Genomic DNA, 27,245 nt, shown 5'->3' with positions numbered 1-27,245 from the left:
ATTATATGCAGATGTTTCTGCTTTTGTTTCCTGAATTGTTTTTCTATAATTTTTTTACACAATGTGCAATAAAATGAGTATATTTTGACTGTATTTTCTATATAGTAAGATTTTATTTTCTTTTATTTTATTAAATAACGCAAAAATTGTGTATATATATAAATTCCTTTCTATCGACCTCGCGCATTTCTCGGGGGCAGGGCAGTTGATGACGTCACGGTCACCATCCAACATGGCGCCCAACAGCCGGTTGCAGGAGGAGGAGGAGGATGAGGAAGGCTGAGGAAGAGGAGGAGAAGGAGGAGGAATGAGCAGGACGCCTCACGAACGCTCGCTAGTCGCCTTCGTCGCACAAATACATTTTCACAGGTACGTCTTCAATTCATATTTGTAGATTTGAACACAAATCATAATAATTGAGGGAAAGAAATCGCGGCATGATTGCGACACCGGTGGGCGTACGTCAATCAATCAGCATGGATGGCCAGCATATCCGACCTTACAATCATATTTTTATTGGAATAACATACTGCAGCGACATAAATCAAAAATACCAAAGCAAAAACCTTTAGCGTGTGTCCGTGCTGATTTCAATCTGTTCAATATGTGCCCGGTAAAGGCGACTATATAAATATGACCATCACAGGCCATAATATTAGGTATACACAATTTTTTCCATAACACAATACAATGGTGCCTTGAGATACAAGTTGAATTTGTTCCTTCTCAAAATCATATTTCCCCAAAGAATGCCATAAGGAAAGAAATATACGTAACATTAGGATATAAGGAAATAAAATTTAGAAAACCAGATTTTGTCACACTGTTAATGTTGCACAACTTGCATATTTTTCTCTTTTGTAGTGTTTCTGCTTTTATATCATTAATTGAAATGAATTAATGTTATTTTATACATGACTCTTTATACGCCACGAACACCACTTGACCGGATATTTTTGTAAATCATTTATACATATTTTGTATTACATTTGGATTCACATATTGTTAATCACTATGATTCCTGTACATTTTCCATAATTTTCTTTCTTTTTTTAAATTTAAATTTGATTTCATATATTGATCTGTTTTAAGTTCTTACATATTTAGTTATGATGCATACACAGCAAATATTAGAGTGTTACAACTTCAACTTCCAACTTCAAAATTTCAAGGTAAACTTTTTGGGTGTTGAGTTTAACTCGTAAAATGTCATTTTTCATCGGGAATCAAGACTCTGATTTATATTGCATTTGTGGAATAAGAATTAAGCAGATGAATTCATTCAATCTCATCCATGTCAGGGGGCGGCCATTTTGTTGTCAACTGTAATTGCCGTCAAACTGCCTTTGGGCTCGCATTGCGCGTGTCGCAGCTCATCTGTTTTCGGGATTTAGTCTTGTGATGTCAATTTTCTAAATTTGATTTAATTCATTTTTAGATATTTTTAATTCGTATTATGGTTGTTCATTGAGATATATTTGTGCTTGATATATTCAGTTGTAGCGATAATTGGGTCGTCTTTTGGACGAATTAATAATCTGGACGTTACAGAGGTAAATTGTATTTACCTCAATAACCTCTGGGGCACCACGTTTGTTTTGCTTCGTATTAACAGGAGCAAACAACGACCAAAATCCTTCTTTTATCAGTCATTGATAATCTAAAGTCGCCACACTCGATATTCAGTGGTTCGTTGTACTAACAAAAGAATAATAATCCACTCGGAAACACAGATGACTTAGGCGGAATAAAGTTTATAAAACATGCATTTATTCACGATTGCTACACTACAGAATCAAAATACTGCCTATCTAACTATTCTACCGTCAGAAGAAAAGAAATAAAATAAAGCGAATGAAAATAAGGAAGGAATGCGAATGAATAAAGAAACAGGGAAAAGAGAAAATTTGACCTGCCAGATTTGTGATGTTTCAAACGTAAGTGGCACACAGTGGATACGCCGAGGTAGAAATCAAGCGCACTTACGAGCCCTGGAGTTGCGTAGCAACGAACAGAAGTGGCGGCCCTTTTGACAAGGGGGAAAAAAAGAGTCAATGTTCGTTGAAAAATGCAAGGAAAAAAAAAGGTTTATTCCACAGGTTAGCGAGGGAGCCGCGCCAGGGGCCTGACGTAGTTGCGCGGCTCGTCCCTTGATTGGTTGGTGATCCGGCGAGGTTGATCCTCGCCGAGGTTGGTTCTGCTGGGCAGCTGTCCGAGCTCAGGTGTTGCAGCTCGGTCAGTACGCGCCTGCGTACGGGGAAGGCCAGCCGTTGGAGGTGCGTTGGCACTGCGGCGGAGCGCCACCGAGTAGCAGGTGCGGTGCGCGGCTTAGGTGCACAACCTTGAGTCCGGCGGTGCGTTGCAAGTGTACCCGGGACCGAGAAGGTCGGGCGGGTGAGCACCGATAGTGGAACAAAAAACAAAAAAACGAAAGAGTCTTTAGTCAGCGTTGCAGTTTGCACTTGCTTTGGCGTGGCGTGGCGCGAGGATCCGATCTCGTTAACGGATCCTGCCAGGAAAGAAAAAGCCACGTGGTTTGCAAGTTTCTTAGACAAAGGGTTCGAGCAGCCTGGCTGGCCCACTTGCAAGTCGGGCCAGAGTTTTTGGAAGAGGCTTGTGAGAGCCGGAACAGGCAAGAGAGCAGGAGGGCAAAAAAAAGAAGAGAGCGGGCAGTGGTCTGCTCGTGTTTTTATAGTCTCTGGGTGGGGCGAGCAGGTGAAGGCACACCCTTCTGTTCGCTCGCGCAGACTCTCAGAGGAAAATTATTAAAAAGATTAATAATTTGGCATTAAATTTGGTCAGTCTGGCAAATCAGTTTTCCCACACAACCCGTTTAACACACATTGTAATTAATGCATCATAAACTAACTTGTGAGGTAACTTCTACTTGTCTAATCTGACTGAACTGAGAGACATTGATTATCTTTCATTCTTTATGGAGTACACATGAAATAGGATGTTCATACACACAAAGATATAACATGAATCATTCGTAGTTCAGTTGTCTGTCAAGAATTATCATGATATAAATGTGTAAAATGCGGTTACTTATGTGAATTGTCACTAAGGATAGTTCCAAGTTTCGCCACTTGGAGGTGTTGTTGCTCCATCTAGACGTTCCGGGAAGGGCGAGGCGCCAGAGTATCCTTTTGTGATTGATAAGAAGTCATGAACATTCCTTTGATCGGTCATTTGTGTATTCCAAACCATTGGAGCCATTTGTTCGGGCTCCGAGCAGACTGCTTGAAATACACTCCTTCGGCAGACGCATGAATTCCTTTGTCACCTGGTCAGCGGCTTCAAAAGAGTTTTGTTGGTGGCAAGGACCACCTGTAGAGCTGACCAGGCTGGATCCTGTCTGGGCATTGGCATATTCATGCACTGCAGAGAATTTGCTTCAGGAGAAGCAAACTTAAAAAAAAAAATTAGAGGGTGAAATGGACCTAGGCAATAGTTGTTACAGACCCCCCTTCGTCAAGCGGGATGAATCTTCAGGATGTCCAGGTTGGCGGGTCCAGATGATGCGTGGCCAGGGTCCAGGCCACGGTCAGCCGGCCGGAGTCCCACTCACGCTCTGCTGCAACACTGAAGACATACCACTGGTGCCACTTTTCCCTAACCTCTGCCTGGTTATGTGTGTGCAGGGTACGTCTGTGTGTTTTCAATGTGTCTCTATGTGTATTCAGTTAACAGTGTGTCTAACTTGGTACTGTGTCAGCTAACTGAGGGACTCGGGTCCCAAAACAGGCGCGGGCCTGGGAAAGACGCAAGACGCGAAATTCCAAACAAAAGAAAAGGAAGAAAACTTTTCCTAAGGCTATAAGGCTAGTATCATATTATGAGTAACTAGGGGAAACGAACAGCAAATTAAAGAAAAGAGAGAGAGAACGAGAAAAGAGGCTGTCGCCTTCTAAACTCAAAAACCCGGGACTATACTCAGGCCATAACTCTCTTATAAAGACGGGGAGGTTGTCTCAGGCACCTGCGTGTCGGTGCAAATCTCCACCCCTGGGGGTGTTCGTCAAAAAAAAAAAGTCTTAGGTCGGTTAGCGCGACACTATCGTTGCTAGGTACTTAGCTATCGCGTCTTCCTATGGCGTAATTAAACACCCAAAAAGTCGTGCGTTATCCAAGAATAACTGAAGGGAAAAGGGAAAGAAAGGGAGGAGGGGAGAAAAGGGAGCAAAAGGAAGGAAAAAAAAAAAAAAATCAGAGTATCCTTGGCAGTTGCGCTAGACTAAGGGAAGGAAGGCAAAGGGGCTTAGTTAGATTAGCTAGACTCACTAACGCTTTAAAAAGAGTACTCTGACCTGCTTTTGAAGGCCTTAAGTACGGGGGAGCTTTTCATGGCTAGCAAAAACTGATTTCACGCAGCATACCATTCATAAGTATCATAACACCTTGAGTGTACATAATCTTTTGAATTTGAGTTGCAAATCATTTTGTAGTTGTCTAGTCTAGTTCTGCATAATGCTATCGGTGTTACAGCTAGGACCGTATCCTTAAGTGTTGCACCAAGCGTCTGCAAATAAGTAGCAAAACACAGTATGCTAACCTCTCGCAATCAACAAAGACAAGCGGATTAGCGTCGCTCGGTATGGTATCACTGAGGGGTTCGGTAGGTGCAGCGGGGTGTTGACCCCCCTTTTGCACGTGTGATACTTTCAAACATCGTAGTCAGCGAGGTCGGTCGGCGGAATTTGGCACGTCTGTCGAAGGTGGCGGTTGGGTCGCTGACTCGGAGTCGGCTGGTGACCCCCCTTTGTCAGTTCCGCACGTATGCTGGTCCTGAGATTCGCTCGATCGCGTTCTCAGACGTTCAAACCCGCAGTGACTTTTGATCTGGTTTCGGTGGACCCATCTCAGTTGGTCCCCCTGACGTCCTTTATTCATCCTAATTTGATAGGCGACGGGTGACAGTTTGTCGACGATTTCGTATGGTCCTGACCACCGGGGAAGAAATTTCCGGGCGATGCCCCTCTGGGCACGCGGAGTATTAGCATTTGGTTGCGCGAACAAGTAATACCATACTCGATCACCTATTTCAAACTCGGTTTGTGAGGCTTTCCTATCGTAGTAGGTTTTCTGACCTTCTGCACTTTGCTTAAGCCGTTGTTGGGCAAATGCAAACGTGGCTCGGAGGTGGGCTTGCAAGTCCTCCACGTACTGGGAGGCCGTGTATGCCGTGGCTAGGTTTGTTTCGCCTGGCTGGTACATCAGGTGCAGGGGGAGCGTCATTCGCCGTCCGGTCATCATTTCAAAAGGGGCCACCCCTGTGGATTCGTGAGGGGTGGCTCGAATTGCCATGAGGATCAGTGGGAGTCGGGTGTCCCAGTCCCGATGGTTGGAAACAACAAACTTTTTCAGCAAATTTACCACGGTGCGATTAGTCCGCTCCACCTGTCCTGATGACTGCGGGTGATGGCTAATATGCAACTGGGCCTTGATTCCGAGCATTTGCCAAAGTTGTTGCATCACCTCGGCTGTGAAGTGGGTTCCCCTGTCTGAGTTAACCCGTGAGGGCAACCCAAAACGGGAGAACACGTGGTTCATCAGCAGGCATGCAGTGGTGTGTGCGGTGTCGTTTGGAGCAGGCAGGCATTCTACCCACTTGGTGAACGCGCAAACTACTGTAAGAAAGTATTTGTTCCCTCTCAGAGATCTGACCAGTGGTCCCACCCAATCAATTTGGAGATCAGACCATGGGAAGTTGACTCCTTTCTGTTGGAGTGGTGCTCGGTGACTCGGGTTTGCTGGCTGAAACTGGCAGCAAACCAGGCATCCTTTGATGTAGGTTGCTACATCATTATGCATGCGCGGCCAGTATGCCACCTGTTGTAGTGCGGTGACAGTGGCCTTGAATCCGCGGTGGCCTGCATAAGGCGCGTCGTGGGCGTATGTTAGCAAGACCCCCCTTTGGCTCCGTGGAACCACCAACCGCAGGGCAGGCGGAGACGCGGAGTCATAAACCAGAAGGCCTTTAACGAGACGCAGCCTTTGCAGCACGGAGAGCAAGTCTTTGAGGTCGCTGTCGTCACTCAACGCGTCAGGCGACACGGGGTTGGCGACAGGATCAGAAAGGTGCTGAATTATTTTGAAAAGCGCGGGGTCGCCGGCCTGTTGGGCGACCAAGTCGGAGGTTCGGACGGGCGGTACGCACGCCACGGGCCCCGTAGGGGTCCGTGTGGGGGCGTCGCGAGACTCAGCGGCGGCCGCAGCGCGGCGGCGCGTGAGAACGTGGACCTCCAGGGTGGGCTGGGTGGGCAGCCAAGCTGTATCAAATGTCCAAGGAGTCCCGTTGAGGGCCCCTTGTTTGGCTAACGTGTCCGTTAGGTCGTTAAAATGTTTGTCAGGTCCTGGGACTTTTGAGTGTCCCCGGACCTTTTTCCAATAGACATGCATATCATTGGAGGAAACCAAATGGTCGCATGTCAAAATGAGGTCGCGGTGTTTAACGGGTTTCTTCGCTGACGTAAGGAAACCATTTCGACGCCACACCGGTAGATGACAGGTGAAGGCGAGGCGGGCATAGTTTGAGTCAGTGCAGATAACCAGCACCGTGACACCGTGTTCAACTGCTAATTTGAGTGTAATCAGGATGCCAGCGATTTCCGCATATTGAGAAGAGTGGGGGCCCAATTGGAATAGCAGTGGTTTGCACGGTGTGTCGTCGACCCAAGCGATGCCCACCCCAGCCTGCAGCTGGGTTTGGTGGTGGTAAGAGCAGCCATCCACGTAAGCTGTAGGCATGTCTTTGCAGACATGTTCCTCAAAATAGCGGTGACGCGTGAATTCCGGCATCGGTGCCACGGCGACGTCTGTCGGCGGGGTCGGGGAAGTTGACACACAGTTCTGGCAAATCGCTAGATCGGTACCCAGCGGTAACTTTGCGTTTTTCGCGTACCGGACTCGAACATCGTAACTTTGTAACGCCATAAGCCAGCCGGCAATGCGCGCGTTCGTTACGACACCGTCTCGAATGCGTTGGTTGTTAAGAAAAGTAACCGGATGATGGTTAGTATCAATCGTTACTTTTTGACATCCAATGTAGTTTGAGAAATGTTTGATTGCCCATACTGTGGAAAGCAGGGCTTTTTCGCAGTCGGAGTATTTCAACTCAGGGCCGTTCAACGTTTTACTGGCGTACGCCACGACGCGTTTATCCTGGTCGTACATTTGGTATAGACCCGCACTCAAACAATGGTCGGAGAATCCTGCTTCCAAGAAAAATTCCTTGTTGCTATCGGGGTACGCGAGACAGGGAGCGGAGCCCAGCTTTTGTTTTAGCATATTCATCGCGTTGTTTTGTTCGTCACCCCAATCGAAGGGCGTGTCTTTCTTCAGCAGGTTAGTAAGAGGGCGTGCTATGTCAGCAAAGTGTTCAATGAACTGGCGCGAATAGTTGCACACGCCAAGGAAGCTGCGCAATTTTGACACATCGGTGGGGGTTTTGATGTCAAGAAGGCCTTGAATACGGCTGGATTGTGGTTCAATCCCGTTCGGCCCAACCAAGATCCCCACGTAGTTGACCTTCGTGCGACACCACTGACCTTTCAGGAGGGACAGTTTGGCACCTGCAGAAGACAGCTGTCCAAGAACGTGGTCGATTTCCATCAAATGGTCATCCAAAGAGGAGCTCCTCATCATAATGTCATCGACATAAATGAGGTTGCCCCTGGCGGCGGCATCAGGGCACGCCTTGTTGAGGAAGATGTTAAATTCGGCTGGCGAGTTGGCGTAGCCGAATGGACACCGGTTGAAAGTGTACTGTTTGTTGCCAAAGGTGAATGCCAACTTGTATTGATCCCTGGGATCTACTGGGATCGTCCAGAACCCCGAAGCCACATCGATGGTGGTGAAGAATTTGGCATCTCGAACCTTGGGAAGTTCCTGTTCAAGTTGTGTCATGGGCCATCGCGAAAGAGGAACCTGTTGGTTCAGTTTGCGATAGTCAATGGTTGGTCTCCATGTACCGTTTGGCTTCAAGACTGGCCACAATGGAGCCGAATAGGTGCTGTTACAGGGGCGAATGATGCCCTTTTCCAGCATGGCGTCGATAGTCTTCTGTACTGGTTCGTAAGAAGCTATCGGAATCTTGTACTGGCGCACGAAAGTTGGAGGAGCGCCGGGCTGAGTCGGGATGCGGACTACGTGTAGTGCCGTCAACCCGCAATCCAAGGAGTCCTTGGCAAAAGACGGTGTGTATTTCATTAACACGGTGCGCAACCGTTCGCGGTCCTGTTCGGACCGGAGCGCGTCGGCGCGGTGCAGAACTTCTTGGAGGTGCGCCTCGAACTCTGGGTACGGTTGAAGGTCCCCATTTGGAGTCGTGGTTGGTTGAGGTCTCTCTGGGTTTCCAGAGGGAATGCTAGAGGGCGTTGGAGGCAACGCGCTCAAGGCATAAATCACCAGTTGTTGGTCTGTCCCCAGGTCCACCCGGGTGATGTCTTCATCGTTGGTGGGACCGGCAGGGTTGACCGTAACAAGCTGAGATGGCCTGGTGAGTCTTCGGCCACCGGTGTCTTCAGTCAAGAACAAGTCCGATGGGATGTGTCCAACCACAGGCACCGTTAGAGTGAAGTCGTGGAAGTCGGAACGGATGAGCAGGCCCAGACGGGTCGCTTTTGGTATGCGAACGTCGTACGAAAGGGGGTTGTGAACCAAGATCAGAGTGGTGAGGGAGGCGTCCACGATGGGCGTGGCCTCCAAGAGTAACGACAGGTTCATGAACTCCGAAGAAGGTTGGAAGAAAGCGGAGCGAGCATTCAAGACCTGGTTAGCTCGTGTCACCAAGCGAACCGGAATGTTGATCGTGGTCGCCGGAGCGATCACTTCATCCTCATTTAAGACTTCGCAAGCATCTGGGACGGTCTGTCCGGACTTCATGTTTGGAAGACTGGGAACACAAGCTAGAGGTTCCGAGTTGGTGAGGGACCACAGCACGTTGTTGATGGTGTCCACCTGGGCGGCAAGACGAACAAGCAAATCTGCACCCACGAAAAGGGTGTGAGGCGCATCCGGGACAACCAAGAAGTAGTGGGTCAGTGAGTGTTGCTTCCACTGAAGGTTTAAAGCGCACACGCCCACTGCGGTTATTGTGAGAGGAGGTTCCGTGTTCAACGGAAACCGGCAAGACTTGGAGACGAAAAGAATGTTTGGGTCAAGATCTCGCAAGTTGTCAGCGAATGCTGCAGAAATGGCTGATTTGTCAGCCCACAAGGCGAGGACGGCGTCAAGAACAGGTGCACCTTGCACGTGGACACCTCCGATGATGCGCGGGGCGTACCCTGCATCAGGCGGGGGTGGGTCAAGGTCACAAAGAAAGGTGTCGTGGCTTCTCAGCCGGTCCTTTGTCGGGGACGCGAGGGGTCCTGCCTTGGACTGTGTCGTGTCCCAGCTCCCTGTGGGGGCGTCTGCTTCCCCGTGGGGTGGCTGCGCCCGAGTCACAGTGCAGAGCTGAGCCTGGTCAGGGCCCGAAGGAAATGTCGGCAGGGCCTGCCGCACCTGGGCCCAAATCTGGAGTCTCTGGTAGTCTATGATGGGTTGGAAGCGGAACAACAGGTCTTGGCCAATAAGAAGGGGGACTGACTCAATGGGTCCCACATAGACTGGATGGATGAATTCCATGGGGCCAATGGACCAGTGTACCATCGCGACAGATTCCAGCTTTGTGTTAGTAGGTGAGAAAGCGCTAACGGTGAGTGGGCACCGCCGTAGGCGGAGCGGTCGACTGTTAGCTTGTGACGCGGCGCGGAGTTGTTCGAACACCGTGTTGGACATCACCGTGATGTCCGCGGCGGGATCTACAAGGGCTTCGTAGGTTAGAGCTCGCTCCAGGGTGACGCTCAGATAGAATTTACGAGCCATCCCCCTGGTGGTGAGGTCACCTAAAAGCTGTTGGAACGGTCTCACGTCATCGGTTGATCGCGATACATGCGGGTCTGCTGTATTTGGATCAGCCTGCAGTACCAATATTGTTGAGTCAGAAGGCAGTTTAGTAGGTGTCTGAGTGTCGGCTACTGGAGGCCCCTCTGGTGACCTCTGCTGGTGGGTCACTTCAGTGGGCATCCGGCCGTCGGTTAGTCATAAAGGCGGGTCTTTTGACGAGTCTTTTGACAATTTCAGGAGTGCCTTCAATATGCCGTTGGCAACTGCGTTGTGGTCAGTCTCGGAGTCGGCTTGGCGGTTCCGGGACTCGCGGCAGGAATCGGTTGCTGGCGCGCGTTCAACTTTATCACGTTTTGGATGATAGCGCGAATCGGGCTTACCTTTAGCAACTTTGGAGCGCCGGCGGTCGTCAGCTTGCTTTTCTCCGTCCGCTTTCTCGTCACGCGAGTAGTCGGTTTTGGAGCGCGGTTTCCGGTTTCGCGGGGCGCGGGACTGTTTTGACTTTTTGGATTTAGTCTGGTCTTCCCTCGGAGCAAAGGAGCAAGCTCCCTCCAGCTCTGAAGGAGGACCCACGTCCACTTTATAAATTCCTGCGTCGCCTACCTTGGGGGCGGATAATTTTAGCTTTGCATAGCCCCTAGCTGCTAAGTCACGTAGCTGCGAGCTATTCAGTGTCTCAGGACACAAAGCCAGTCCCAAGTAGTGGTTAAGGTTTTGTTGGAGGTTTCGGACAAACAACGTTTTAAAACCAGGATCTTCCTCCATGTTGGGCTCGTTACGAGTCCCAAAATAGGCATCGCGAAGACGACTATAGAAAGCCTGAGGAGCCTCCTGCTTTCCCTGTTTGACGAACATGGCGACTTCCATGCCCGACAACCCAGGAGAACTGTCAAACTCGCGTGAGGTGGCTTGGTGCAGTGCCAAGGGGTCAGACAACACATCAGCGGGCTGCCGTTCCAGCAGTCTGTTGACTGCTCGGCTGGACGTCATTTTGATCAAGTACAACTTATCTTCCACGGTTGCCATTGGGAACCGCTGGAGATGATAGTTGATGTCTTTCAAGTACTCTGTTGTGTTGTGGGACCCCCCTGGTTTCGGTTCGAATTTGGTTATATTTCGAGCCAGCTTGTCCAAATCTTTCCAGGCCACGCCCATTTGTCCCTCCAACGGGGGAGTCGACATGGGTCCACGTTGGAAACTGTCATCACCTGATGGCCCGAAAGCGTGTGGGGAGGCGGCCATTGGAGGTGCCAGGCCTAAAGCGGCGGTGGTCACTGGCGGCGTCCTCCAAGCGGTTCCAGACTCAGGTGGCAGTTTGAGCTGTGGTGCTGTGGCTCTGGGATCAGGAGGTCTGTGTGGGGGTGGATCTCCCGGCCGGGAGGCTCCTCGGGAGACCTCATGCAACTGCTGCGCGCGTTGTAACTCATGTTTAATATGAGCTAACTCTGTCTCATATTCCTGCTGGCATTGTCGGAGGCGGGTAACCTCGGCTTCAGTCAATGCTAATTTGGTTCGCAGGTCATATGAGCGGTCCACTTCGGCATTACGTTCCTCCCTAAAGGTCTGTACCTGAACTTGGAGGCGCTTCACTTCATCGGTTGACTGAGCTAGCGACGAACTCACCCGAAAGTAATTAGCTTCTGCTAGCCGAAGTTGGTCTTTTGACGGTCGTTCAGTCAAGTCAGTCACCTCTGCTTTTAGTTTGTGAATTTCATTTGCCGCGGATCTCAGCAGTTGTTCTTGCTCTCGATTCGTCTCTTCGGCAGACGCGAGAGTTTGGGTTAACTCACCAATCTTTTGATGGGAGTCGTCAGTGGAAGCAGACTCATCTACATCACTGCCCAGATTTTCGGCTAGCGCCGCATCTGCGCGGGCTTCTGCCTCATCCAGCTGCGCTTTAACGTCATCCAGCTGGGTCTCCATGACCTTCACTCGGTCGTGGGCGGCTTCAAGCTGTGCCGTGGCATCACGGCTCTGCTGTTGTGCCATGTCAAGTTGGTGTTCCACTTGACAGTCCTCGGTATCGCTCAGCTTCAAGTGTGCGGCAAGGTTCAAAGTCAGACATCCGAGCATTCGAATGAGTGACTTGTCCTTTGGGGCTTTGGTCTCAGCGTCACTCATGAGCTGCGCGAGGTTATCATTTAGCGTATTGACATCCGCATCCCTAATAGACTCAGCGTATCCAGGTAAGAAGTCCTTGGTCAGCTTCTGCACCAGTTGAGCCAAGGTATCTAGGTTCTCACAGGGGCTGGGAGTCTCTCGGAGTGATGCCATATTGTCAATAGCTTTTTAAACGATCACACTTGTACTAGCGTTTAATAGTTAGTTAATCAGCGTACGCAGTTAGCTAACTACCGCTATCAAGTATTATCGTCAACAATACACACTGGGTTCAAATTATCAAAAGGGGAATTGCCACAAAAGCAAAAGATTTGTAGTGGGCTATGCAACCCACAGCTTACACTATAGTTGGGAGAAATCAATTCCAGTTATCAAAACAAACAAAAACAAACGGCAACAAAAAAATAAAATAATAAATAAAGCAAAATAAAATAAAATAAAATAAAATAATAATAATACTAACTTCAACTTGACTCACTCAGCAAAGAATAGCTTAAACGAGGGACAGGGTAACTCTAAAATGTTACAGCGGTCAATCCCAAAAGCTAAATCAAAAAAAAAAAAAAAAATTCAAACAAAAAATTTTTTTTTTTTTTGGAAGTCGAGTTAAAAGTTGAAATTAAAATTAAATTAAATAAACAATAAAACAGAAAAAGGGGGAAATAAACTTAAAAGGGGTTAATAGTCTTAGTCAAATGACTGGTTACAGTGTCCGTACAGTTTCATGCAAATGTCCTGTGGACGGGGTTTTTGGGACACAAAAACTGCAGAACTATACAGAAATATTAGAGCTGCCTCTCTAATAATAGCTCATTCGAACTCACACCTTCTTATTAACTAGACACAACCGAAAAACAAAAACAAAAGAACAAACAAAAACAACAAAGTTAAAAATAATGGATAAAAATTAGAAGAAAACAAATAAAAGGGAAGAAAATAATAATAATAGTACTAGGTCTACCAAACCAACTAAACAAACACAAAACCTGAAATTAAGTGGAATGTTAAGTCAAGAATATAGCTAGTTAGCCTAGTATGAAACTGGATAAAAGGGAATACGAAAAAAAAGAGGAGAAAAAAGAAAAACACAATAGTGTAAATAGTTCCTTTGTATTAATTTGACCCAGCAGTATGTTTTGTTGATGCACCCGTAATTACTCTCACGCTAGGCAGCGTAAAAGGCTAGAATGCGGTCAGCTATTACTATAATCCTTAAACGCAAACAGTCAATTAAGCCTACAACTGCGTTTAATCGGACGTGGATAAATTTTTTATTATCCTTGTGTACTAACGGTGACGACACTCACTAAGTACAACGCTCGACACGGAAAACAATTCAAAAAGCAATGTGAAGTGACATTGAATCAGAATTATCGCGGAGCAAGGACCACCGGCGTTAAAGCAGCAGTGGGGGGGTCAGTTGTCTATTGACAGCTCAAACGCTGTCTGACAGCTGACAACCTGCGAGACCCGCTCCCTTTCGGGGCGTCTACAGGCGTGGCTCAAACTCGCCAATGAGAAGGGAGGGGGAGGTACTCAACCACGCCTCCACGAGCCACACAGCTCTTCACAAGGACTATGGCGCCACCTTGTGGAAATGCGTACACGGTACAGGTAAGCAGCTAACGTCTTAGCGCTCTGTTAATCCGCTCGCCACGAGCTGAAACTTTGAGTCGGCGGCTACAAAAGCTCAGTCACGACTCAAACTTCTCCCACAAGCTAGGTGTAGGAGGAACACGGGGAAAGTGACTCGGACGTCGTTTACGTTGCTCGCGGTTAGCTACTCCGAAGCACGTAACTCGAGTCGGGTCAACGCGACGCACGTAGGCTGTCACGTGACTTCCCACAATTTCCGGAAACACAACAACACAAAGACAAACAACTTCAAATTCAGCCAGCTGAAATTTAAAAGTTGCACAACTCGAGTTCTATCACGTACGTTTTCAAATACAAGCCACTATTTTTTCAAACGGTGACCGGCTCTTACTTTTATTCCAACAATCAATCCCGTTACTCTCGTTTACTTATAGCACGTCACTCCGTGGTAACACACGCAAGATGGCGGCTAACCAGACGCTCGATTCAAAGCTGAAGGGGAAAGTCAGTGCCGTTCTATGTAAGAAGAAATGTTTACCTTTTTGCACAGAGATAAATGATTAGGTACACTACGTGAAATGCGTTTTACTTTTCACGTCCAAAGTCTTGTATTTTCGAGTGGATCTTCTTATGTTTTGTAGCCTCACTCGGGGCACCATTATGTAGCGATAATTGGGTCGTCTTTTGGACGAATTAATAATCTGGACGTTACAGAGGTAAATTGTATTTACCTCAATAACCTCTGGGGCACCACGTTTGTTTTGCTTCGTATTAACAGGAGCAAACAACGACCAAAATCCTTCTTTTATCAGTCATTGATAATCTAAAGTCGCCACACTCGATATTCAGTGGTTCGTTGTACTAACAAAAGAATAATAATCCACTCGGAAACACAGATGACTTAGGCGGAATAAAGTTTATAAAACATGCATTTATTCACGATTGCTACACTACAGAATCAAAATACTGCCTATCTAACTATTCTACCGTCAGAAGAAAAGAAATAAAATAAAGCGAATGAAAATAAGGAAGGAATGCGAATGAATAAAGAAACAGGGAAAAGAGAAAATTTGACCTGCCAGATTTGTGATGTTTCAAACGTAAGTGGCACACAGTGGATACGCCGAGGTAGAAATCAAGCGCACTTACGAGCCCTGGAGTTGCGTAGCAACGAACAGAAGTGGCGGCCCTTTTGACAAGGGGGAAAAAAAGAGTCAATGTTCGTTGAAAAATGCAAGGAAAAAAAAAGGTTTATTCCACAGGTTAGCGAGGGAGCCGCGCCAGGGGCCTGACGTAGTTGCGCGGCTCGTCCCTTGATTGGTTGGTGATCCGGCGAGGTTGATCCTCGCCGAGGTTGGTTCTGCTGGGCAGCTGTCCGAGCTCAGGTGTTGCAGCTCGGTCAGTACGCGCCTGCGTACGGGGAAGGCCAGCCGTTGGAGGTGCGTTGGCACTGCGGCGGAGCGCCACCGAGTAGCAGGTGCGGTGCGCGGCTTAGGTGCACAACCTTGAGTCCGGCGGTGCGTTGCAAGTGTACCCGGGACCGAGAAGGTCGGGCGGGTGAGCACCGATAGTGGAACAAAAAACAAAAAAACGAAAGAGTCTTTAGTCAGCGTTGCAGTTTGCACTTGCTTTGGCGTGGCGTGGCGCGAGGATCCGATCTCGTTAACGGATCCTGCCAGGAAAGAAAAAGCCACGTGGTTTGCAAGTTTCTTAGACAAAGGGTTCGAGCAGCCTGGCTGGCCCACTTGCAAGTCGGGCCAGAGTTTTTGGAAGAGGCTTGTGAGAGCCGGAACAGGCAAGAGAGCAGGAGGGCAAAAAAAAGAAGAGAGCGGGCAGTGGTCTGCTCGTGTTTTTATAGTCTCTGGGTGGGGCGAGCAGGTGAAGGCACACCCTTCTGTTCGCTCGCGCAGACTCTCAGAGGAAAATTATTAAAAAGATTAATAATTTGGCATTAAATTTGGTCAGTCTGGCAAATCAGTTTTCCCACACAACCCGTTTAACACACATTGTAATTAATGCATCATAAACTAACTTGTGAGGTAACTTCTACTTGTCTAATCTGACTGAACTGAGAGACATTGATTATCTTTCATTCTTTATGGAGTACACATGAAATAGGATGTTCATACACACAAAGATATAACATGAATCATTCGTAGTTCAGTTGTCTGTCAAGAATTATCATGATATAAATGTGTAAAATGCGGTTACTTATGTGAATTGTCACTAAGGATAGTTCCAAGTTTCGCCACTTGGAGGTGTTGTTGCTCCATCTAGACGTTCCGGGAAGGGCGAGGCGCCAGAGTATCCTTTTGTGATTGATAAGAAGTCATGAACATTCCTTTGATCGGTCATTTGTGTATTCCAAACCATTGGAGCCATTTGTTCGGGCTCCGAGCAGACTGCTTGAAATACACTCCTTCGGCAGACGCATGAATTCCTTTGTCACCTGGTCAGCGGCTTCAAAAGAGTTTTGTTGGTGGCAAGGACCACCTGTAGAGCTGACCAGGCTGGATCCTGTCTGGGCATTGGCATATTCATGCACTGCAGAGAATTTGCTTCAGGAGAAGCAAACTTAAAAAAAAAAATTAGAGGGTGAAATGGACCTAGGCAATAGTTGTTACACAGTGTTTCTGCTTATGGCACTTGGCACTTCATTTATATAGCGCTTTTCCACCTTTAAGGCACTCAAAGCGCTTTTACATTTTGACTACCCATTCACCTACTGATGACACAGCATCAGGAGCAATTGGGGGTTCAGTATCTTGCTCAAGGATACTTCGACGTGATCACAATGGCCTGGGATCGAACCCACAACCTCTGGTTTGGGAGACAACCACCATACCACTGATCCACGCCGCCCTAATATATAATTAATGCCAGTGGATTATTTTATACATAAATTAATTAATATGAATGAATACATTGTGTAATTTACGTATGCACATTTTTAATCTGTTAGTTTTGTATTTGAACAAATTATTATTTTTTATTATTATTGATATTCATTTGTATGCTCCCCATTGTTTTATATACTATAGTAAGAATTTTCTGCTTTTGCATAATTCATTTAGATGTGTTTTTAAATTATTTTTAAACATAAATGAGTGTATCCTTTGACTTAATTTAATGAAAAAAATGATAAAAATTTGTATTTATTACTATTTATTTAATTTTATTAGATTATTTTATTATTTATTTTATAAACAAAATTATTATTATGCTACATTTTTATATGATTTCAGTAAAATTCATACATATTATGAATACAAAAGGAAACATTGCTTCCAGTGGCACGAGTGTACCTAATGAAGTGAGTGGTGAACAGGGAGCGAGGTTCTCTCTGCTGTCAAAAGCGTTTTTCCAGCGACGCATCAATTTTAATGAGCCCGAGGCCGTTTCAGCTTAAGTGCACACAGCAAAGTGTTGTTGGTGATTGCAGGTATTTGCATCCTGGGATGGCGACTTGAAGCCTGTCGACGGCAATTCCTCTCCCATCACACGGCCTCGTGATACAGTCATCGTGCCGGAAATAATTGGCGCTTTCCCCGAAAAGGGGGTTGTGATTGCATGTAAATACCACAAGATGGCGCCAAAGCACTTAAAAAAGGAGTGGAAAAGCATCAACACGATCCTTCCAGCGTGTACACAATCAGGAAACCCGTCACATACAACAACTGTTACATGACTCATTGAATCCTTTTCAGAAGTGAAAGGGTAATATTTTGTTCAGAATGAATGTGATAACTTCATTATTTTTTTTAATGTACAATTAGTACCTTTAAAAAGTTTTTTTTTCTACTTGCTGTCCACTGATGATGACATCACCTGTGATGAGGAAGTCAGTAACGGCCAATCACGGCTCACCTGTTTTCTGGGTTTGGTCAGTAACCTGAGTCATGGTTGGCCGTTACCACAGGTGATGTCATCATCAGTCGACAGCCAGTAGACAAATTACATTTTAAAGGTACTAATTGTACATGAAAAGTAATGAAGTTACCACATTAATTATAGACAAAATATTAACATTTTACTGCTGAAAATGGCTCACTGAGTCAAGTATCCCTTTAAGATTATTATTTTATTATTGTTATTATTATTATAAAATAATAAAATAAAATATATTATTATAAAAATACAACTAGTGATGGGCTAGTACTCTATCAGGCTGATACCAGCCTTATTTTAAGGTATTAGTTCTCGCTACAGTGGACGATAACATTATCGACCTCTTGTGGTCGTATTGGGATTACAAATTAAAAATGTGAAATTAGAAGAATGCAAAATTATTAATTTCATGAGATTTTAAAGGAAAAAAATGCAACATTGGGATAGATAGATTGTAAAATGGTGGCTTAATTGTTTTAATGTTTCATTTTTTCTTATTTTGCAACTAATACGTCTTTTTTTTTCTATACTTCAAAATTCCATATTTTTTCTTATAAGTTACAACTATTCTTGTAAAATTCTGACTTAACATTTTTTTCTCTTTGGCACCATGAAGGCTGAAATCTAAATGGACCAAAAACAAAAACCAATCCAAATTCCACATACACATACTGGAAACAAGACAGAAATGCTAGGAAATAAAAACAATAAACCGATGTGAATAATTAATTACAATTTCATGAAGCAAATTAAGCATTTAGAATGTAAATGTAAGTCAGTGCTTCTGGCAGGGTTGAGGCCAGCAGGGAAGGATTTATCCACCCTGATATCCCACCACTGGCTGTCGCCATAGTAACCCGCCATCTTAGGAAGGAAGGAAGGGCAGCAACAAAGTGGAGTGAAAACAATACAGAGCCCCACACCCACCCACAAGCTTTACATTAGGACAAAAGTATTGGGTCAACATACAGGAAGTGAAAATGGTAGAAAATTGCAATAGATTTTGGCTATTGCTGGTGCAATCTCAAATACCTGCTGGAGGAATTTTATAAGATTTGTTCCAGTTTGATTCATTCTTGACCTCACTCATAACTCAAAATATCCGTGTCTCAAATCATATGAAAGTAAATACCGGTAAACAACTGACGTTTAAGTGGTTGCACTAGTGTGCACACCTCCTTAACCTTAAATCTAATTGGGGGTCAAGTTAAAACTTGCCACCTTTTAAAGTTTTGCTGTTCTTGTAGGCTTTCCCCGACATATTTGGATATTAGCCTATAAAACCCTGCGCTTGAACAGGGGTGTGTAGATATTTAACTCATTCCCTCCCCACCCATATTCACTGAAGCAACCCCCTTCGCTCCCGGGTGTTTTACTGGATTTTGACTGATTTTGCAAGGCCCATAGAATAAACATGAAACCTGCCAAAAAAAAGATTAGAGTCTCTTCTTTCATCAGGAAAAAAAGTATATTTTTATCTGTTTCCATTTTGCAGAAGTTAGGATATAGCTAAGTTTCATTATTATTCACAAATCTGTTTAAAACAGTGGGGAAAAGAGCGTTTTGCAACATGGCCCTGGTTGTTCTCTTATACTCTGCTGCCACCTGCTGGTCGTTTTTGGAATAACTACCATTGCTTCAAGCATTCTCTTCAGTTCAGAGGCTCCATCAAAGCCTTCTGTATGATCTAGCATAAAACAACATAAACGTATAAATACGTTTTTGGGACCTTGGTAATATTTAAAATAGAACGTATTTATACGTTGTTGCGAGCAAATGAGTTAATATCCACTGATGTTGACTCAAAAACTCCTTCTTATCCTTCAGCTTTCAGATGAAGACCACGCCCCAGCTTCCTCACCTTCTCCCTCACCTCCTCTGTTTAAGCTCGGCCTGGCGGTGAGCCGTCCCCGGCAACAACAGGAAGACACTCCAGTCCACCCAGGGTTCCGTCACCCTTCACGTACACCCCCCTCAAATTAGAAGGAAGTGGAATGGCGACCCAGAGCGCAGCATCCCCGTTCGAACTCCTACCTCCGCCCGCCACGGTGGGCTTCCTCAAGTTGTCTCGCCCGTGCTGCTATGCCTTCCCCGCAGGCCGCGGCGACTGCGCCTTCTTCGCCGTCAACGGCTTCACGATGCTGCTGGATGGCGGTTCGGATCGGCGGGCGTGTTTCTGGAAGCTGGTGCGTCACCTGGACCGCGTGGACGCCTTGCTGTTGACCCACGCCGGCGCGGACAACCTGGGCGGCATCAACAGCTTCCTGGAGAGGAAGGTGGCCGAGACGGAGGTAGACGTGATGAAAGACGGCGGGTCTGCGAGGCTCATCTCCCCCGAGCTCGGCGTGGTCTTCTTTAACACCCCTGGCGGGTTACATCTGGAACGGCAATCTGTGGACAACCTGGTGAAGAATACAGAGCAGGCAACTTTAACCGTACGCCTGTTAAAGAAATTAGACATCCAACCCCAACCCATGTTTCGACCACCGCTGGTCCCACCCGAGCCCATCACCTTGTTCCAAAAGATGGGCGTGGGACAGCTGGATTTGTACATCATCAGCCCAGCTAAAAACAGCCACGAGTACCAAACGTTCATGCGAGACTGGCCGGACGGCGCGGCCCCCCAAGGGGTCCCCCTTGCCTCCCTCGCCTCGGTGTCCGCCCTCCTTGTGTGGCACCCGGCGTGCCCCCAGGAAAAGGTGGTCCGGGTGCTCTTTCCCGGCATCACTCCGCAGGCCAAACTGCTGCAGGGCCTGGAGAAGCTCAAGAGCCTGGCCTTCCTCCAGAAACCAATCGTGACCACCGGAGACCTGGAAAGGATGGGTTATAGTGCGAAGATTAAAAGAGCAACAGAGAGCCAGGACGGCGTCCGTCCTCAAGGGAAGGAGGTGCCGACCAAACTGGGAAAAGAGGCAAAAGGCAAACCATTGGTCATAGAGAAGAATGTCTCCAAGAAAGCTAGCGGGAAGGATGCTAAGAAGCACGGAAAGCAAGGCGGCAAGGAGCAAAACGTCGTCTTGAGGAACGGCGTCGGGAAGAAGGAGACCCTCCTCATGTCCAGACCGAAGAATGACAACAAAACCAAGCTCAACAAAGACGCCAAAAACGATTCCAAAACGGGCTTCAAAAAGACAAAGAAGACACCTGGAAAGGACAGCAAGAAGGTCAAAACCGAAGTGCAACTTAGCGACTCTGCGAGACCAAACGTTGAGGCCAAACTAGTCGTGCCAAAGCTGGAAGAGAAAGAGTCCCGTTGTGCCTCCAAAACGTCAACCCCTGACGATGCGACTGCTGATTTTCTGCGACTTCGGAAGGAGACGGAAAGAGAAGAGGTGGATGTGGGGCTAAAGACTTGTGGCGGCCCAGGGAAGGGGGTCTCAGAAGGTGCCAAGCCTGCAGACCAGCTTGGAGTTGCGAAGAAACCATCAAAGGTGGTCGCATTTCCATCCCCGTTGAAGCCGGCATCAACGGGGATGCCAAAGAACGAGCCAAGCACGGAGTTGGACTTGACCCCGACTGAGTACACCCTCCTGGACGGTGCTTTAAGAAGCAGCCCGCCATCGCGATCCTCTTCGGATAACCAGGCCACCTCGGAGGAGAGGACCGTAGAGCAGAGCTCGCCCGATTCACGGCCCAACAGCGCCGGCCACACTCCGTACTGTCTCTCACCGGATGACAAGTGGTGCAACCGAGACACCCTCAGCAGGCTGCAGGCAGACGCGGCCCAACCCGATGTTTCATCCAAGCCGGCCCAAGCCAACCCCAGAGAGAAACACCTGACGTTCCTCTCCCTGGGCCCTTTGAAGGACGGGGGGTCCGACCCGTCCGCCTCGGTGGCCAACACCACCACCTCCACGCACTCCATTCCGGCGGAGGTGAGCTCGCCTCAGTCCACCGAAGTGGATGAGTCGCTGTCCATGTCTTTGGAGCACGGGCCCGCACCGGGGAGTCAGCGTGACCCGGACGACACCGGCCATCATCCCAACGGAGGACACTTTGCCGGGATGTCCAAGAAGAACTTCAGGTCTTTGGCGGCAGAAACGGGGCGGCCTCTGGTTCCGGGGACCTTACATTTTGAGACGGCGGCTCACGATGTGGACTTGTGTCTGGTTTCCCCTTGTGAGTTTAAGCATTTCAAAGTGCCGGACTCCGGCTCAGGCGACAACATCCACAAGGACGTGACACCGGGGGAATCAAACGCACCCGTCTGCACGGAGGAATGCCCGTCCACCACGGCCGACGGAGTCCTGGACTCAGACGAGGAGGAGTCGTGCTGCATTCCGCCGAGCCTCTGCGGCTCTCAGGCCCTACCCCGGGACCCGCCTCCCGCCCGGCTCAGGGATAGCCCGCCGCTGCCTCCGCATCCTGACACCACCATGCCTGTCCCACAGTCCGACCCTGGGTCTCATGGGAAGAAAGAAAAAATGAGAGGAGTGCGTGGAAAAACACTAGGGGTGAGTTGGTTGCTTTACCACAGATGTCTCATACACATTTATTAATTTATTTCTTTATTTATTTATGTTCTTAGGTGATGGATGCCCCCACGAAGCAGAGTCCAGGTAAAACTCGGATGGAAAATTTTAACACAAAGTCCAAAAAGGACGCGCCGTCATCACGTGCGTCCAGCATTCGCCCGGCAAAATCGGCGGAATCGGAGTCCCAGTGTCCCCCACCCGCCGAGGACACGAGCGTCTTTGTGGATCTGGCCTACGTCCCCTCCGGAGCGTCGTCGTCCACCGTGGGCGTGGACTTCTTCAAGAGCGTCCGCTCGTCCTGCTACGTTGTCAGCGGCGACTGCCCCGAGAGGGAGGAGCTCATGCGTCAAACGTTGGACGCGCTGCTCCGCGCCAAGACGGGCTGGGAGCACGCCACGCAGGTCAGAACGCCTCTATGGCGTCACACTAGGGGTGTCAGGAAACTTCCAGGACTGGCACTGGTACCTGATAGCAAATTTTGTGTTTTCATCAGGACTCGTAAGATGTTCACAGACATTTATTATTTGTTGATATTTCGAATCTATTCAGACAAGTTGTCACTGTCTGCAAAGATCTTTTGAACCCTGACGAAAACCCAAAATTAGAATTAATTTAATTTTGTATACATTTGTCACTGCTGACACTGGGAAGTCCCAACACTTTTTAACTTATAAAAGATAATAATTTCAAAAATAATAAATTTAGAAATTATGTTGAAATTTTGGAGAACTGCATTTACTGTCGAAAACTTTAGAAAAATATTTATTTATTTATTCAATGCAAACACTGGAAAGTCCCAACACTTTCTAAAATTCGAAATTTTGGAAAACTTTATTTATAGTAGAAACTTATTTATTTATTTATTTATTTGCTTAGTTTTGAATTTAGCTTAACACATGCTGATGACCCTGGAAGTTCCCTACAATTTCTACAATTTCTGTTAAAAATTTTAATTAAACAAAGCTGTCTATTATTTATCTGTTTAAAATTAAAAGAAAAGTTTTTTGGTTTTTTTTACGCTATTATTTTCTGTTTTACTGCAAATGAATATCGGCTTGAAATATCGGTTATCGGCCTCCTTGATGACTAATAATCGATATCGGCATCGGCCCTGAAAAAAACATATCAGTCTATCACTATCCATATCCAAAGCCGATGTTAGTTATTTAAAAAACATTTTTTTTTTTTACACAACTTTATTACAACTTTTAACAAAGAAAACATAAATATTCCAAAAATCCAGCCAATTTGTCTCTGTTGTAAAGTTAATTGGTTCCCTGAAATTTATTCTCCCAAATATTAAAATCAGTATCAAAAAAATCCATATCAGTTGGACACTTACAAACATATTTGTTACATTTTCACTGTTTTCATTTCCTGAAATAACTAGTTAAATAATTAACTAATTCACTCTCAGCACATTTTTTGTTTTTGTCCTGGATTTGGACTGATTTTGCAAGGCCTACAGAATATTGTATTCTATTGCTATGAAAACATGGAACCTACCAAAAGAAAGAAATTAGAGTATTTTCTTTCATCAGGAAAAAAAAGTATATTCTATCTGTTTCCATTTTACAGCAATTAGCATTAGAATATACAAATTTTCATCATTATTTACACATTTGTTGAAAACAATGGGAAAAAGAGCTTGTTGCAACATGGCCCAGGTTGATCTCTTATACTCTGCTGCCTCCTGCTGGCCGCTTTTGTAATAACTACCATTGCTTTAAGCATTCTCTTCAGTTCAGAGGCTGCATCAAAGCCTTCTATATGCTCTAGAATAAAAAAAACAACAACATAAACACGTATAACTACGTCTTTGGGAGTATGGTAATATTTAAAATAGAACGTATTTATACGTTTTTGAGAGCAAATGAGTTGTTATAAACAATGCCATTTAAAATGAGTCTGACTTATTATTTGATTAGTCAAATAAAAAAACTTTCCATGTTGCTCATACTAAGAAAATCTTTTGCATGTTTTAATGTGTCTCAATTCCAAAGGAAGGATAACGTCATTTCAAGATGAGCGTGTCCTTTTCGACTCTTTATTGGCCACGCCTTGTGCCTTGCGCAGGTGACGCTGATCCCCACCTTCGAGTCGGCGTCCATGCAGGACTGGTACCAGCAGACGGTGGAGCGCCAGAGGGAGCTGGGCGTGCTGGTCCTGGGCTCCAACAGCACCGTGGCCATGCAGGACGACACCTTCCCTGCCTGCAAAATCGAGTTCTGAACGATACAGAAAGACGCCACCCCATCTGCTTCCATCACCATATCCATTTTCTTATGCTACGTACATGCTAGCGTCGCATGATCTTGTGCTGCTAAACAGAAGAGGACGTTCGTTCATCGGTATCAATGTAATCTATCCTTGATGACATCACATGGTCGGAGAGAGTGAGAGAGCCCCCCCTCTCCCCCCCAATTGTGATCCATCAGAGAGCATTTCATCTGTATCATCAAAGATTAGTGAAACGAACCCAATCCACCAAAGTAAATGATCACCCAGGCTGGCTATTGTGATTGTAAATCCGTTGATATTTGCACATGCTTTAAGTGGGATTGTAACGCAAGAGAACATTGTTTATTATTATTGCCTGTCATGGTCGTCACATTTACTAGAGTCATATTTTGTAAGGGCCCGGCTGATTTTTTTTTTTTGCGTCTGATATTAGCGCTTTTAAAAATTGGCCGATTTTAGCTGGTTTATTATGGAGCCACAACACTGACAATAAGATTTGGTATTGGAAAAAAAATTGTTATTGTGGAAAAAAGCTTCATTGACATTGAAACAAGCATTGGCATTGGAAAAAGGTTGTACTGAAAAATAACATTCAAACATAAAAAAAACACTATTTTCTTTAACCATATTTTTTTGTATTACAATGTCTTTTCCAATGCCAATCTGCAGATTTTTTTTTTTTTTTTTTGTTGTTGTTACACTTTCTCCTTTTTTTTTTTTTTTCAAGCGTCACGGTTTTTCAGTTTCAACTCTGGTTTTCAGTTTCACTTCTCTTTTTTTCCAGTTCACGTGGAGGGGCGGGCGCGAGGTTGGGGGCGGGGCTTTGACCAGGAGAACGGCTTCCAGCTTTTCCGGAGAGGAGAGAGGAGAGTGCGCCCTCTGTCGGCGAAAGGCAATACCTGAATTCCCTGTGGCATATCGTCAGACTCATAAGTTCACCAGGAACTCCTAAGCCGCCTGTAAGTCTGTGCTTTTTCTACATATAACCTTGTGGCGTCAGTGTTACTGTTTCTGTAGTAAACAACTTAGCACGCTAGCTAATTATGTATCATATATGCCACAGGGAATTCTGGTATTGCCTTTAGCCGACAGAGGGCGCTCTCTCCTCCTAAAAAGATGGAAGGCGTTCTCGTGGTCAAAGCCCCGCCCCTCCACGTTAAAACACTGTGCCAATGAGTTGAAACTGAGAAGAAAAAAAAAAGAAAAAGAAAAAAAAAGAGACCTGAAACTGAAAACCAGAGACTTGAAACTGAAAAAGCGTGACGTTCGAAAAAAGAAAGCATACAAAAAATAAAATAAAATAAAATAAAAAATCTGCAGATTGGCAATGCAAAAGACATCATAATACAAAACAAATATGGTTAAAGTTAATACTATGGGACAAAGTAAGCAAATCACTCAAATGTTCTGCCTGTATTCATTAGATATATTTTTAATATTAATTGGCTGATTAATCGTTTATGATCATTTTATTCTGCCAAATATCATAATCAGCCCTTTAAAAAAAAAAAAAAAAAATCCAGTCGGGCCCTAATATTTTGCACATCATCAAGATTCAAGAGTGGCGATGATTTTCTGTAAATAAAATATAAAAATAATATTTGCCCTGAAGAGAAAGTGTGAAGATGTCATTTAGGGAGTGAACACAAGTTTGGACGTGTTTCCTCTTACAGGAATCAAGATGATATTTGAGTAGTCAAGACACTGCAGCATTATTCCTGTAATACGCATTTCATACACAAGATATGCTTAACAAGATTAAAAGTACTGTACATATAAAACACTTGATAATTAATCAGTTTGTCTGCCACTAGAGGTCACTGACACGCGTCTTATCGACACGCTGACGTTATATATACTAAAATGAAGACATTGGCAGAAAAATATAGCAATTTACTTAATAAGCAGCATTTTAAGAAGCGATATTGTGGCAAAATATAGCAGTCAAGTCGTAAAATATTTTTTAATGGATAAACGTTGCTGTTTATGTTACTATTATGGGAAAAAAAATACTAAAGTTGAGTGGCCACATCTGGTAAGTCGTCACGTTATGAACGTTTCCCACGGAAGTTAATTCTACTGAAACTTACTGCCATCTTTCTGCACATGATCCCTCCGGAATCTTCCGCTTCCTGACACACTGGGCCTGTGTCCAAATTCACAAGGCTGGATCCTCGAAGGGCGAATTTGTCGGCTGCATGACGTCACACCCGGAGCGACTCGACAACACGCACAGACTGACATGAATGGAGTGTCAGTCAATGCACCTCGGACAAGCAACATTGACAATCCATTCATATGTATGTCCGTGCGTGCTGTCAAGTCGTGCCGGAAGTGACGTCATGCAGCTGACAAATTCGGCCTTCGGAGGACCCAACCTTCTGAATTTGAACACAACCTGGGAGAGCAGTAATCTGGCAAAAGACCCTTCCAGCCGACGTCACCGCTTAGCTTCCGCGGCACCTCCCGCAGGGCAAACATCCCATAACAAATGACTGTAGAGAGCTTGATTTTCGGCAAGCGCTTTCGTTAAAAGGTGCGTAATATGTCAAGTGTCACAAAAAACGTCTCGAGTAGGACACTACATTACTGCAAATCATTTACTGCGAGAATTCACCTTGCCAGAGCAAGGTTAGGAGAGAGCAGGAGAACAGATAAGAACGCAGGGGCACACGCGCTCCCCTCGTTGGTTTACGTGAAACCAGGAAAGGTGGGGGCGTGCACCGGCCCGGGAGCCTCGGCGTCTGATTGGTCGAGGCCACTTCTGCTCTGACTATTGAAAGAATCAAGGAGAAGCTTTATTTTCCACAAATCATCTCAATTTTACCAAAAATAAAACCCCAATATTTTTTCTACTAAAATATTATAAAGTCAATTTGCGGGATAGATAGATAGATAGATAGATAGAGGGATTTATCACTATTCAGCATGAGTCGCATATCGTGTTGAAGAATAGACCTCTTCAGTGACAAAATGTAAAAAAATAGCGACCTCTTAAGGCAAAATAAATACATTCATTGCCGGTCTCTGATTGGA

The 27,245-nt window shown here is 45.9% G+C and overlaps 1 protein-coding gene across 1 annotated transcript; it reads left to right on the top strand.

The window, feature by feature from the left end:
• The first annotated feature begins 223 nt into the window (after positions 1–223).
• Positions 224–25,359, top strand: LOC144032079 (microtubule-associated protein 1S-like). The gene is made up of 4 exons (XM_077539739.1): positions 224–369; positions 19,321–21,947; positions 22,022–22,369; positions 24,045–25,359. Exons 2-4 carry the CDS (start codon positions 19,488–19,490, stop codon positions 24,198–24,200), a joined length of 2,964 nt encoding a protein of 987 aa, XP_077395865.1. The 5' UTR covers positions 224–369; positions 19,321–19,487; the 3' UTR covers positions 24,201–25,359.
• Positions 25,360–27,245: the final 1,886 nt, after the last annotated feature.

The sequence above is a fragment of the Festucalex cinctus genome, chromosome 12, assembly GCF_051991245.1.
Source record: "Festucalex cinctus isolate MCC-2025b chromosome 12, RoL_Fcin_1.0, whole genome shotgun sequence".
NCBI classification, from domain to species: Eukaryota; Metazoa; Chordata; class Actinopteri; order Syngnathiformes; family Syngnathidae; genus Festucalex; species Festucalex cinctus.
This window is presented reverse-complemented; position numbering and strand designations above follow the sequence as displayed.

Bases quoted from the DNA above. Each gene is read 5' to 3' on its own strand.
- LOC144032079 (XM_077539739.1), top strand. From the start codon at position 19,488: ATGGCGACCCAGAGCGCAGCATCCCCGTTCGAACTCCTACCTCCGCCC. The intron at 21,948-22,021 runs GTGAGTTGGTTG...TTATGTTCTTAG, and splicing joins TGCGTGGAAAAACACTAGGG to GTGATGGATGCCCCCACGAA. The intron at 22,370-24,044 runs GTCAGAACGCCT...TGCCTTGCGCAG, and splicing joins GCTGGGAGCACGCCACGCAG to GTGACGCTGATCCCCACCTT.